Below are 14,307 nucleotides of genomic sequence, written 5' to 3' on the forward strand. Positions count from 1 at the left end.
AAAGCTAATGTACATAAATTATTGGTTGTCGTTGCTTAAACCGATGCCTACTATGATTTCAACAAAGACGATGACGGAGAGCTTGGTCGGAATAGGGTTCGAACAGTGTACTGCCGATACTTGTTTGTATCGAAAGCGACTCTGTAACGGTGATAGTGGGTGTATGTGATGATCTATGTGTGGATGACATACTAATCGGATGTGCACAGCAGGACGAGATTCTGAAGATCGAAAAAGCGCTCCAGAAGAAGTTGAAGATATTCAAGCTCGGAAACGTCAATTGCTTTTTTGGGAACTCGTGACACACGGAGTGCTGATGGATCGTTCACGTTGGATCAGAGTGTTTTCATTCAAAAACTGATCAAGCGCTTCGAAATGGAGTTTCCTTTGGACACTGGGTACTTCAAGATGATGAATGAGAGTCGAAACCTAAAGGACAACGTTGAGTACCATAAACTGATTGGATCGCTCCTGTACCTGACTACGAATACCGATCGGAAGGGGTGCATGGACTTCGTTGCACTCGATCAACAGAAGTGAAGATCTCAGCATTTTGCATCGTAGTGTCCTGGCTTGTGCTAGTTGAAGCAAGAATCGTCCCTACCCTTTCTGGAGCCGCCACCTTTGCGACTCTCCACTGTTGAAAGCTCCTTCTTCACTGCTACTTTTAGGTTCTTGCTTCAGCCTCCCGTCCTGCATAGTACCTCGGTAGCCACAACAACAGCAACGAAGCCAACCACTCGTCACTAAAAACAAAGTTCGTCTCCGACAGTTTGCGACTCGTTGAAACCATGGCATCCACGTAAGTTTCGATTGTTTGGTAATTTTCCAATCGGATTGAAGCCATATGTTGCAGCAAACTGATTCTCCGGTAGACTCCATCACCATACAAGGCTTTCTTGAGCTGGTCCCCAAATTGCCTTGCGTCTTTCGGAGTCATCACCATGGTCGTCTTCAAGCTAATACAGCTGGTGGCCAACTCCTACTGCTTCGTGTCTTCATCCGCGATCTTCACGCGGCTTCACTGGGTTCTACGTGCCCTCTCGGATAAGGGTCATCTTCATCGAGAACGTCCACGTCACGTAGCTCCTTGAGTTTCTTCATTGCGAAAGCGACACTGCTTCCAGCCGTTCGTACGGTCCGGCGATACAATGCTGCTCCGCTTGATCCTAGTCCTGTTCCGCTTCCAGATTCTCCGCCTCCGGTGTTAGCCACCGTGATAAAAGCTTCAGAACTGCTTCAGAGAAATCTTTGTGCAAAAAAGTCTTAATAACCTGCGGTTATTCCCGTTTGGCTGGGCCCATAACCTATAGGAAAGGAATTGGAAGACGTCCTAAATGCTTGAGTGAAAAGAGTAGAATGAAATGTTAATAAATTACCGATTCGCGGCTTGCTATAAATCATCGGGGATTACTTCGGTCCCAATAAATTTCTAATAGAAGGATTGTTTATGATTCCAGAGAAGAAGTGTTTCAAATTTCATGATTTAGATCGCATATTTTACCAAACAAAATCCCAAAATCCAAAAAAATCTGTTTCAAATCTCGATTTTTAACATTTTGTACCCCTCGTTCAGAAAAAACGATGTTTCTGGCATCCCTTGAATCAATCAACACTAACCTATTGCCGTTTTTTTCGTCCGATCCAACAGGTGCAGAAAAAGCGACGAATCGTGGCGCGCGTCCAGTGCCGCAACATCAAGAACGAGTGCCCGAAGCCAACGTGCGACGAACCGATCCTGCTGCCCGGAAGATGCTGCAAAACCTGTCCGGGGGACGCATACAGTAAGTTCCGACTATTCTTTTCCATAAATGTTTTGAAACGATTCGTGAGCAAATGATGAATGACAATGGTGGTGAACAATGCTGATATCGGTGGTGAATATGGAATTTGACGTTTGTACTCACCACAGCTTGCAAGCGCCGGTATTTTCAACGTTCTTCCACGTTTATTTGAAGAAAGTTTTGCTTTTGAATTGGATGTTTACTCACTGAACACTGAACACTGATTGTACGGGGAATCATCCGAGACCCAAGAATGCCAATAAATCGCGGAACAAGTTTCCAACACACGGGGGACTTCGCCCTTCAATCCGCGCACGTCAGTCGTAAACATCGGCGGCGCGCAACGCAACACGACAAACCGGACAAACATTCACCCACCATCATACCCATCCATAGTATGTCATGCTTTTTTATGAGGGTGGCGCCAGCCGATTATGACCCCCCTCTATAATGATACGGCTTGCTTGCTCGCTTGCTACACACTCGCACCCACCCACCCATTCAGCAGTACCCCCACATCAAGGGCGCCCGCGTGCTTGTTGCAAAATATAGGTTCGCTTATCGGCCGCTACGGGGCCGAGGCTCGAGTCGTCGTCGTCAATGTGCGTTTGCGCGTAGATTTTGATCCTTATCTGTGGCGAGCGAGTGCGAGATTGTGCGGACATAGGTGGGTAAAGCTTTCAATTACCTGCCTGCCTGCCTACCTGGAAATCGGTTACGATCGGGGTTCCAGAGTCAGATAAACCGTCGTCGCGCAGTCAATGAGTGTAAAGTTGAATTGAGTGCGCAGCAGTGCGTGGTCAAGTGGCGCGAGTTTAGTTTCGTTATCAACGGAGACGACGACGACGCCTACTGCTGTTAGCAGTGATGCCATCACGCTGAACAGGCCTTCCCCTCGAAAGTTTTCAGTTACGCAGTTTTTCCAACAAATAGAAAACCTGAAAGCACTTTTTCCCCTATTTTATACCCCTCGTACGAATGAAGCCACCACATTGTTTTGATTTTGTATGGAATTTTGACGGTCCTTGGTTTTGTTTTCAAAAGTTCTGTAAGAGTGAAAGAGGAGAGCATTTCTTGCAATGCCCTTAAGGCGTTTTGACATTACCAGAAAAAAAAAAAAAACAAACATCCAGTTCTGGGAAACTGACAAATAAACATGATAATAAAGCTCGACGACGCCTACTGTTATTAGCAGTGATGCAACCACGTTGAACAGGCCTTCCCCTCGAAAGTTTTCAGTTACGCAATTTTTTCAACAAATAGAAAACCTGAAAGCACTTTTTCCCCTGTTTTATACCCCTCGTACGAATGAAGCCACCGCATTGTTTTGATTTTGTATGGAATTTTGACGTTCCTTGGTCTTGTTTACAAAAGTTCTGTAAGAATGAAAGAGGAGAGAATTTCTTGCAATGCCCTAAAGGCGTTTGTGACATTACCAGAAAAAAAAAACAAACATCCCGTTTTGGGAAACTGACAAATAAACATGACAACAAAGCTAAATTTGTTCTTAAAAACAGAGTTGCCATTATTTTTTTCCACCAAGAAAGCCTAACTTTCACCCGAAACATTGGCTGGCAACCCTGCCTGATGGCACTCATCCATAACCTAAAACAATCGATCAATCCACTTGATTGTGTCCGATTCTGAACAGAATTTCCCCCACTCGGTCGTGAAGGACGTTTGCGTAATTTGCCTGAACGATACGACTCTGACTCTGATGAGAGCTATATTTATTTGCCCTTTCCTGGCTCGGCTTGAACTAGAAAGGTGGCGCCACCAGCCCACCCCTCGAGGATCCAGTCCCGCAGTCAGTCAATGTTTGCTTATTTGCCAAAGAAAAATCACGGAGTGTGTGTGTTTAGGTATTTGCAGTCTCGTTCTTCTGCGCACACACGCACAGGCCATCAGTGGTGAAGTACCTCGCGCGGGAATAGCGCTCGTGCGTGGCACCTTGTAAGGTATAGGAGAGCACACTCACCATACCTACTCACTGACTACTGATAGCTGCCGGTATTAGCAGGTTCTGCCGTGGCCGTATAGATACGGAGGAAGGTCGAATGCGCGCAAACTGTTTGCACTCCGGGTGACCTTGTTCGGCTACTGTCACGGTGTTTGTTTTGATGTCAAACGAGGTGTTGGACTTGGTGTTTGGATTAGGTAAACAACGGCTGGCAGCACTGGCGCTGTTTTGATTTGATCCTAGATTTAATCCAACTTTAGCGCTACTGTTTGTAACGCGGATTCTGCGTTCGCGATTAGGTTATGGGCCCAGATTTGGTTCACAAAATGTGTGTTTGTTGTAGAGGAACAGAGATAACACTTCGGACAAACGCGGTGCAGCCGCCGTTGGTTTCATTTAAACCAAAATTCAAACAAGAGAAATTTATAGCTGTCAGAAGTTCGAATACCAACGTTTGAAGACTTTGACGTCAAAAATTGTCATTTCTTTTCAAATTCTTCGTATTGGAAAGGGAACTTGGAAGAAAACTCGACTTTATGGTTTTCAACCGACATTTTTTCGTTTACTACGCAGACGACGCCGACATCGAAGAATTCCAACATCTATGCTCCTCTTCAGAGGTTCAGAGGCACCGACTTTCCCGTGGCTAGGGTGTGTCACATCCAATTGAATTCGCTGATGAAATCAATTAAACAACGTGCTCTAGTATTCTGCAAATCGCGCCGGTCTCTGACTGACGGTCGGTCAACAAAAGGGGCGACTGCAAAGCAGCCCGCGTAATACAATCAGTGTTGAGAAAACGAAGGCGACGTTGATAGATTTTGACAGCGCGATATCGCAGCAGCCCCATGGATGCATTCCTGAGTAGGCGGCGGTTGTGGTAGCTGTGCGGTATGGAGGTGCCGTTGCCAATGACGATTCTTCCTGAGAAGAATACTATCACCGCGACACGGCGCGCTGTTTGGCTACCGGCCAGCGACTTTCGCGGGTTTTGTCGCCATATTTTGACAGCTGAAAATGCCACATTAAGCCGTCGTCGGCTGCCGACTGCCGAGGGTTGCTGAGCGCAGTCAAGTCGGTAAACAATGTTGATTAAGGTCATCAGTCGCTGGCTGACGAAAGGCACGAAGGCGCCACCTCAATTTCGATCAGAAATCCCAGTCTAGTTGGCTGCGTGAAATTTGTTGAACGATAAAATTAGCGAACCAGTTGGCCCGGTTCGAAATGACTGGATCTACCGACCGAATATTGACGTATGTGCGCGCAGCTCAGCTCCGTGGAAAAGCGACGAACATTCAACTTGAACTTCACTACTCGCTACAGGCTCGGGCGAAACAAAGCTGAATGAAGTTCGGCCGGACTTTTCTCTCGACCGAACGTCTATTATGCAATGTCATTTCGTCACTTGTTCCGCTCTTTAGTTGATCCGAATCACGAGAGTTTGTCGCCGTTTCGTTCAGATTTTGCGAAGCATGCCATGCACGGTTGATGAAGCGTAGCGTGGAACTGGCCTACTGCGTTGCGTCCGTTCGTTTGTCTTCTTCCCGTGGGCACAAGTGGGATACAATCAACGAGTTGGCGGCTGTCATTTTCGTCACTCTGCGCGTCCGAAAAGGGACCGCAAGAAGACGAAGAATACCTTCGCCTCGCAAAAATTGACGAGTGGAAATAATACATCAGAAAATCTGATGCGAACCAATACCCGTCAGCCCATCGGCCACAAACGGGACGCAACAGGGAACAAAATTTGACTTCTCGGTACCGCTTGCACCTCCGGTGGACCCCTCGGAGCCCCCCTGTCAAGCCCGCACGAAGAGACTTCTCAGCGCTGTCAGACGCTTTAATTTATTTTCATCAATTTAAATTCTTTCCTGACAAAGTCCAACAGTTCGCGCGAAAATATATGTATATAAAGACCGGGACACACGGCGACGATGATGATGACGGCACGGACGATCGGACAGACAGGAGACCCGAGAGACTTCACACGTTTTGGGCAAGAGTTATCCAAACATCAACACGTCTATCTCTCTTATTCTCACTCTCGGTCCTCGTCGTCGGTCTACCTGAAAGCTCATCGAAGCCGGACCGATGCGAGCCCATCGACGCAGCGGTAAGCCATATTTTCGGCCCCTCGCGCTCCCGATAATTTATGCAATCGGAAGACGGCGGCAGCCTTTCTTCCTGCTCGGTCTTCTTCGGTGTATCCCCCCTCTCGCCCCATTCCCAGCGCCGCCTCTGAACGCTTAATTTGGTCAACAATTAAAGTTTTCAAAAAGCTGATCCGAACGGCGCGATTCATTCAAAGATAAATATTTTATTTTTATCTGCCCGGTTTCTTTTCGTTTTCTTCGGTTCGGCTGTTTGCTTCCTCACGCCCCTCGTTGGCTGCTGTCATTTTGACGCGGGCGCGCATTGATCCCCTCGCATACCCCTCGCGCTCGACAGGGGTGGATTCATGGTCGGCCACCAACCAACCACTGACTGCCTATAGCGCCTGTGTATGCTCAGCTCATCCATCGCAGTAAGCCGGCTTTTTGAACCAAATATAATTAAAACCGTTTTAATTGTTTGTTTGCACCGAGAGGGGGCTCTATCATCGATCCCCTGCGCGCAAATGGTCATTTCTGATCTCTGATCGGGCGCGCGCGCGCTCCCCAATGACGCAAATCGAAGGTGGTCACCTTTTTTCTGTTGTTCTCCGCAATATCGCGGATCCGACGGGCGACGATGCGGACAAGGAGTGCACTTTGGAAGTTTCAATTTTCGAAGGAAAAACTCCGCAACGCACTTAAATTGGTTTCAATGGGAAACCAATTAGTCCGGAATGGCCTCCATCATGGCGAATACGGTGGCGCTTGGATAAATGGGGGGGTGCGTGCAAACGCAGCCGGCGCCATTGCGTAGTATGTAGTTGCCTAGCGTTGCGAGACTCAGCGTAACACGGCGCGGTTTTTGTTATCTGTCAGAGTGTGGGAGCGTTGACGCCGCGTCTACTGCCTGATGGCGCCGCCAATCTACGGCTCGCGAAAACAGTTTCGAAATTTTTCTCAAGGTTATGTTGTTTATCCCGCCCGTTCCTGCATACGTCACTGACCGGTGGTGGTTGACACAAAAAACGATCGGTGGAAAAGCAACCAGCCAGCCGGATGGTAACCATCACTTGAGATTGCGAAGCTTATCACAAAGCAAGCCATGAGCCATGGATTTCTGAGGAAGGCGCCACCTCTCTGGTTCCGAACAGAGATAATCGAAGATAGCCGTGGTTTGCTGATTGAAGACGTTGGTTTCCTGTTTACCAATAAGTAGTCGTTGCGAGTTCTGCTAGAATTTATCTACGATACGAACGATAGATTAGACTGAGTGAGCTGAAGAAATGCTTCGGAAATTCGGCAGTAGTCGTGTTCCATATCGCCTTGATGATGACCACAAAACTTCTCAATCAGACGAAGTTCCAACAACATTGTTTTCCTTGTGCCAGTCAAACACCGGCCGCGTACACCCGAACCTCCATTTAGGTAACGAGTCGGGACTGCCTAAATAAAATTTATACCTAAATAGATTCAATTCATAACCTAAATGGATTTCAAGGCTCCAAAAAAGTTTGAGAATGGCAAGTGGATTGCAGATGCGAAGGGGTTGTGAAGGGGGGATGTCAGAGGCATCTCAGGGCGTTTAGGGGGCTTCATATGCATTCAGGTGAACTCCATGGAAGTTTCAAGGCGTTTCAGGAAGGTTTTGTGGGGTTTCAGAAACTCTCAGGTGAGTTTCAAGGCGGTTTCATGGTGGTTTCAATGTGTTTCATAGCCTTTCAGGAGGGTTCAGGGTGCCTTCAGAGGGTCGCAGGTGAATGAAATTGACGGAGGTTTAATAGGGGTTTTAGAGGCGTTTCAAAGCGTTTCAAGGCGTTTCAAGAGGTTCAAGAGGGGCTTAAGAGGGCTTCAGAGGCACGCAGGTGAATTTCATGGATGTTTCATGGGAGATTCAGAGTCGTTTCTAAGTGTTTCAATGCGTTTCAGAAGGTTTCCGATGAACATCAGGGGGCTTGAGAGGCTCGCAGGTGAATTTCACGGAGGTTTTTATAGGGTTTCAGAGACGTTTCAATACGTTTCGGGGCGTTTCAGGAGGTTTCACTGGAGTTTTAGGGGTCTCAGAGGTTTAAGGTGAATTTTATGGAGGTTTTAAAGGGGTTTACAGGCATTTCAAAGCGATTCAAGGCGTTGTATGGCGTTTTAATGCGTTTCAGGAGGTTTAGGGGGCTTAAAGGGGGCTACAGAGGCTCGCAGGTGAATTTCACGGAGGTTTCATGGGGGTTTCAGAGGCGTTTCAAGGCGTTTAAAAGCGTTTCAAGGCGTTTCAGCAGGCTTCCAGGGGTTCAAGGGGCATCGGATCCTCTCAGGCGGTTTTGTAGCGGTTTTAGAAGCGTTTCAAAGCGTTTCAAGGCGTTTCAAGGGCTTTCAACGTATTGCAGGGCGTCCCAGGAGGTTTTAGGAGGGTTTTAGGGGGCTTCAGAGGCTCGCAGGTGAATTTCTCGCAAGTTTTACAAGGATTTCAGGGCGTTTCAGGAAGTTTCAGAGTACTCTCAGGGGGGTTTAGAGGCTCTCAGGTTAATTGAATGAAGATTTCATGGGGGTTCTAGAGACGTTTCAAAGCGTTTCGAAACATCTCAATGGTCTTCAGAGCGGTTTCTATTTCGTAAATCTCTAAGAAACAACCAAATACGTTAATAGATCCGATGAGCAATACTCAAGGAAGTTCTTGGAGATCCTCAAACTGACAATGATCTCACCACTTGATAGCACATAGCTACATGAGGCTGTGTAAGCATAAATTTCATTCATAATGCTCAAACAGATCACTGATTACACTTGTAGATCAGATGGCCTTAAGGTGAAGATATGACGAAGCCATACTTCGAATTTTCAAGAGCACAAATCTGAAGAACCAAATGACGGTTTGCACTGAAAAGTTGATCGATTGTTCATTACCAGCGGCTGGCCAATCGATCAACTTTTCAGCGCGGTACGACATTTGGTTCGTCAGATTTGTGCTTTTGAAAATTCAGGTTGTTCAGGTCGTTCTATAATCACCTTAACTCTAGGGAGTTCTCGAGTACTCCTATACAATCATAGAACCCACCACTTGATAAAACCTAGATGCCTGGGGCTGTGTGAGTATAAACCTCATTCTCAATGCTCTTAGATACAACTAGTAGCCCTCGTAGATTCGATGACCTATACTGAAGGGAGTTCTTGGAGAACCTTAAAGAATCATTGGTAGATCCGATGACCTATAGGGCACCGCATGAAATTCTATCCTTCTCTTTCACTCTAACAGAAATTTTGTAAACAACAAGGCCAAGAAACGTCAAAATCCCTTACAAAATCAAAACAATGCAGTGCCCTATACGCAAGAAGGTTCTTGGAGATCCTCAAACTGACAACGTACTCGCCACTTGACAACACATAGCAACCTAAGGCTGTGTAAGCATAAATTTCATTCGTAGTGCTTACTGATTACGCTTGTAGATCAGAAGGCCTGAACTCCAGGGAGTTCTCGGATACTCTTAAACATTTAACCCTTAAACACTCCGTAAACGTCCCTTAACTCTTAATTCTGCTTTTTTCCCGCAAACCAACTTTATCTGTAATCTTGCGTACTCCAACTGCTCTGAACACAATCAAATTCCATTTAGGTAACGTTACCTATATGGAGGGACCTAAATAGATTTAACCTAAATGGAGGTTTCAGTGTATAGGGACAGGATTCAGCCAAAATAGAGCCAAGCCTCTGTGAAACCGCAGGGAGGCAGTAGCCGCTTCGGTGATGAACAGCTGGCTCATCTTGCCACCCCTTCAGGCGACCTGCCGAATCAAGAACTTTCCTAGTGTGAATTTGTCGACCTTCTTATTCCTGGCTTAGGAACGGCCAACTATGCGGAGTCGCCTCGACACCCCCTCAAAGAACCTCTGTCGACAGACTCTTGTAGACGGCGCCCTTATGCTTCTTGTCGCGCTTGAGCTCAAGGTTCATTTCACCCGCACGAGCACATCTAATACTGCTTAAGTCGACTCCCACATCCACGAGCTTGGCGTCGCTTCTCATCGTCTTCAAGAGTTCCGAATACTCGAGGAGTTTGCCGTCTGACTTACCTGCATAAAAGCCTCCGTCTGGGTAGATTTCTGCACCTTCAACTTCCGCTGCCACTTACGATGTCTCATCTGGGTCTGCTTGAGGTCGTTACTGATGATAGACTTCGAGGACGCTCAGTCAGTAGCCGCTTCGGTGATGAACGCCTGGCTCATTTGCCACCCCTACAGACGACTTGCCGATTCAAGAACTTTTCTAGTGGGTATTTTTCGACCTTCTTATTCCTCACTTCCTTAGGAACGGCCAACTATGATGCGATAACATAAAGCTCTTGCACACAGCAGTTCCTTTGTATCTTGCCTTGTATACGACTCGACGTTCCTCGGTTTCATCAGCAACTCCCGGTACAGCTTCCTTGCGCATGTTTTGTTTGTCGTTCCGATTTGGTGTCTTCCTGACCTCGAAGACGACGATGTGGAGACCGAAACTTACCGTCGTTTTGTTTTCAACAAAGCTGTTGAAAACCTCTGTCATTTTGACCACATCGATCGAACGATTCGGCACACGCTAAACCAAATTTAACACCTTCAATGGTTCTGCTGTCGTCGCTAACTGATCGCCGTTGAATCTTCTGTGTTCACTTGAATCAATTCACCACCCGAGACACCGGAATATGCAAATCCGGATGTTTTCCGATCCATCTAAGACGCTGTTGGGTTTTCCACAATAGTACACTCAATTTTTTGACGAATCTATTCTTATTTCGTTGCCATCTCGATAACCACTTTACAAATTGTGATGAAATCCTGCCAACGTAAACATTACACTCTTAACTGGTTTCAGTCTTAATTACATCAATTGTTACCCATGCACTACCAAATTACAAGTTATTTAATCAACGTGTTAATTTGTTTGCTTAGATAGTCTCTACTGATAGTCTTGAAATGGTAACACATTTTAGAGCAATGCGTAAATTTAAGACTCCTTAGCAAACATCAGCAACGTTTTGTAAAACATCAAATCGTTAATTGGACACAGAGCAGAACTTTAACAAGCTGTTCTAAAACAGGCGAAGCATTTTCGCACGAAAATCGCAATTTGCAAAACAAAAAAAAAAACTTCGCACGTTTCGTTGTTTCGTCTCCGATTCGAGACAGAGCGATGACGCTCCACCGCACCGTTGTCGGCCAGACGGAAGTTCTCACTCAAATGCCAGAATACACTGAGAAAAGTTTAACAAAAAAAAAAGAATCTGCAAAGCTAATGAGACACGCGCTTGTGCGTCTTTGGTCTCACACTTACCGTCTCCTCCTGTGGGGCGAAATTAGATCGACATCGCGGATACAATCCGACCGGAATAAGACAACCTAATGCTGCATAAGCTAGGTAGGGGTGATTGGTGTGAAATGATTCGCTGAGTATCACCGAGAACGTCCAAAAGTTCTGACATATTAGCATCGTCTAGGAGTAGAACGTTACAAATGCATATGGACTACTTTGAACAATACATAATAAACAGCGTTGCCAACCGTCGAGGTAAATTACTCGATTCTTCCAGAATTTGTAGGCATCATTTTACAAAAATTCGAAAGAATCAAACACTATTTAGTATAACATTTGTAAGGTTTTCTCCACGATACCATGCTTAAAGCCCAGTTTCGTGTTCAAAAGGAATCGCTCAAGAAAGTTCTTGACCGATTCCTGTCAGAAACTTTCCACAGTGACTGCCATTTGAATTGTCATTCCTTAGCAACTGCGTACTGCGATCGAAGAAAAACGGTTTCTTGGGCGATTCAGGCAAGGAATTTTCCATGCATCAAGATAGGCCAAAAAATTCCTTCTGAACTGCAATTAGCCCTTGAGGTATCACATTCGATTTATCATTTCCAGTCGTTGAATTGGATGTGTCGATGGCAATCAAAATGATTGCTTTGATACAGTTGACTGTAATCGTCTGCTACCCAGTAGCTATTGTGGCGTTAGCACTGGTTTCCGAAAAAACTTCATTGACTTCCGCTGCCTTTCCTATGCGTTAAACATTACGTCGGAAGTAGTGCGCTGTATAGAAAATCAGATTTACTGTACAGCGCACTACTTCCGACGTTATGTTTAACGCATAGGAAAGGCAGCGGAAGTCAATGAAGTTTTTTCGGAATTCAATTTAGTGCTAAACGCACAATACAAAGCATCCAAACAACAACACCAACAAGTTTCTGTTTTCCGTGAGCGCGAACAACAAACAAATCGTTTCCTTCTGCCGTTTATGTATAGATTTCGTGTATTTTCGACATTCTGTGATCACGAGGATTCTGTTACAGAGTTCCGTTCCGAATCGGTCAACCTCAACCTCTCTCTCTGCTGATGGATGCTGGGTTTCTGCATTATTTTTTCCGCATAATCATAATATTTACCCTACCGACGGAGACGACAACATCACCGCCGCGCCGATCCAAGCAAGCCGCCGAAGGACGCGAACGCAATATGATCTCCGACCAGACCAGACCACTTGGATGCGCTTGGGGACTTGAAGCAGTGGTGCTAAATCTATACCGCGGGAGTTTATCATCACTCGCTGATGGTGTTCCTATCGCTCGAGTCGAGAGCGACTCGAATCGGGATTAGTCCAGGAGGGGGGCGTAACTGGGAAGCTTGCGATCAACACAATGCTGTTTGTTGGACGATACGTGTACCCCGAACAGTCATTATATAATTTTAAATAAACAGACAGAGTGGCAGTTCAGTACGGGGTGCTGCCGGTGCTTCTGGTTGAGGGAACGTGGGGTAAAATACACCTTCTGTTGAACTACAGAAATGTCGTTAGCGAATATCACAGAAAACTATACGCATCGGCAGTGGAAACAATCGCTACTCATCACCACCAGTGACCCTGCAAGGGCCCAAAAGATCAGTGGACACCTTTGCGTTCCTCGCTGGTTGAAGACATCCTGGTCAAGGAGCTGGGCGTCGAAGATGTAACAATAGGGTAGCGAACCACTTGGGCATCGGCCGGTATTTTGGGCACTCTTCGCTATAACTCAGTCAATTCCAAACCAATTGACTTGCCATTTTGTACACGACTAGATACTATACGTATCTCATCACGTTCCAAAAATTTTGTCAATTGGTTGAAAGTTGGCTGAATAATAGCTGAAAAGTGCCCCAAATTACAAGTGCGTCGAGCGATGGACAATAGTTAACAGTGAACTACCACGGCTGTGGATGTGCATCGGACCAGACTCTACATGACCTTGTCAAGGACTGCTTCTCCACGGAGGACTCCAGTGTACAACCCGTTACACCTCTCGTATCGGCAACAGAAGAACGCGCACGGCGAATTCTCCAGGATACCACGGTGCGGGTCGGCAGTCACTTTGCGACAGACCTGTCATGGAAGTTTGACCATGTAGAGCTTCCTGATAACTTCTTGGTAGAAATGTATTTTACAGAACCGGGACCTCAAGCAAGCGTTACAGAAACAGCTGGTGGAGTATCAGGCAGTACAATATGCACATCGTGCCACCGTGGAGGAGCTAGCAAGCGCGGACATTCGACGCGTGTGGTACTTGCCGCTAAGAGCAGTAGTGAACACTCGGAAACCAGACAAGATTCGTATGATCCGGGATGCTAGGGCTGCCATGAACAGAATCTCACTTAACTCAGTACTACTGAAGGGTCCCGACCAAGTTACGTCCCTTCCCGGCGTTCTAGTACGGTTTCACAAGTTCCGGGTGGGATGTTCCACCGAATTCTTATGCACAAGGAAGAGCGCCACTTACAGAAGTTCCTTTTTTACAGTGATTCGTCGGAAACAGCTGAAGTGTACCTGATGGATGTTGCAACGTTTGGCTCGACAAGCTCCCCGGCATCAGTCCAATACATTAAACACAAGAATGCCTGGGACTTTGAAGAAGCGCACCCCCGAGTAGTCGAAGGCATTGTGGACAATGACCATGTGGACGACTCTCTTGAAAGTTATGAGTCAACAGAAGAGGCAATAAAAGTGTGCTAGGAAATGCGTATCATCGACGAGCAAGGTGGTTTCCAGCTGAAGAACTGGTTCCAACGAAGTTGTGACCGCTGTAGGTGAAGCTAAACCCGGAGAAGACAAGAGTTTCGCAACGGACAAACAAAGTGACTTCAACCGAGTACTCGGGCTCCTGTGGTTGACACAGGAAGACTCCTTTAGCTTCTTAGGCGGAGATGAAGGGAGAAATCGCTGAGGCACTGAAGACGACAAACATCTTACAAAAAGACAGATGCGAAAGTGTCTGATGTCGCTCTTCGATACCTGCTGAGTCTCTTCGTGGTGCATGGCAATATTCTTCTGTAAGAAGTTTGAAGACAAGGCATACAGTGTGACAAAAAAGTGAAAGATAATCTGCAACAAAGGTGGAAAACTTGGAACCACTTATTTAAAGATGTTCGAAGCCTGGAGCCAAGGAGTGTTATCGGCATCTTAAACTGCACGTAATT

The 14,307-nt window shown here is 46.4% G+C and overlaps 1 protein-coding gene across 1 annotated transcript in view; it reads left to right on the forward strand.

Annotated features, from left to right (window-relative positions):
- Positions 1-1,651: 1,651 nt before the first annotated feature.
- LOC109397864 (dorsal-ventral patterning protein Sog) overlaps positions 1,652-14,307 on the forward strand; it is a gene marked incomplete at its 5' end in the record, with an annotated part of 39,456 nt that continues 26,800 nt past the window's right edge. The window contains 1 exon segment of the mRNA XM_062844489.1: positions 1,652-1,784. Coding sequence (XP_062700473.1) covers positions 1,652-1,784 — 133 coding nt within the window.

The sequence above is a fragment of the Aedes albopictus genome, chromosome 1, assembly GCF_035046485.1.
Source record: "Aedes albopictus strain Foshan chromosome 1, AalbF5, whole genome shotgun sequence".
Lineage (NCBI taxonomy): Eukaryota > Metazoa > Arthropoda > Insecta > Diptera > Culicidae > Aedes > Aedes albopictus.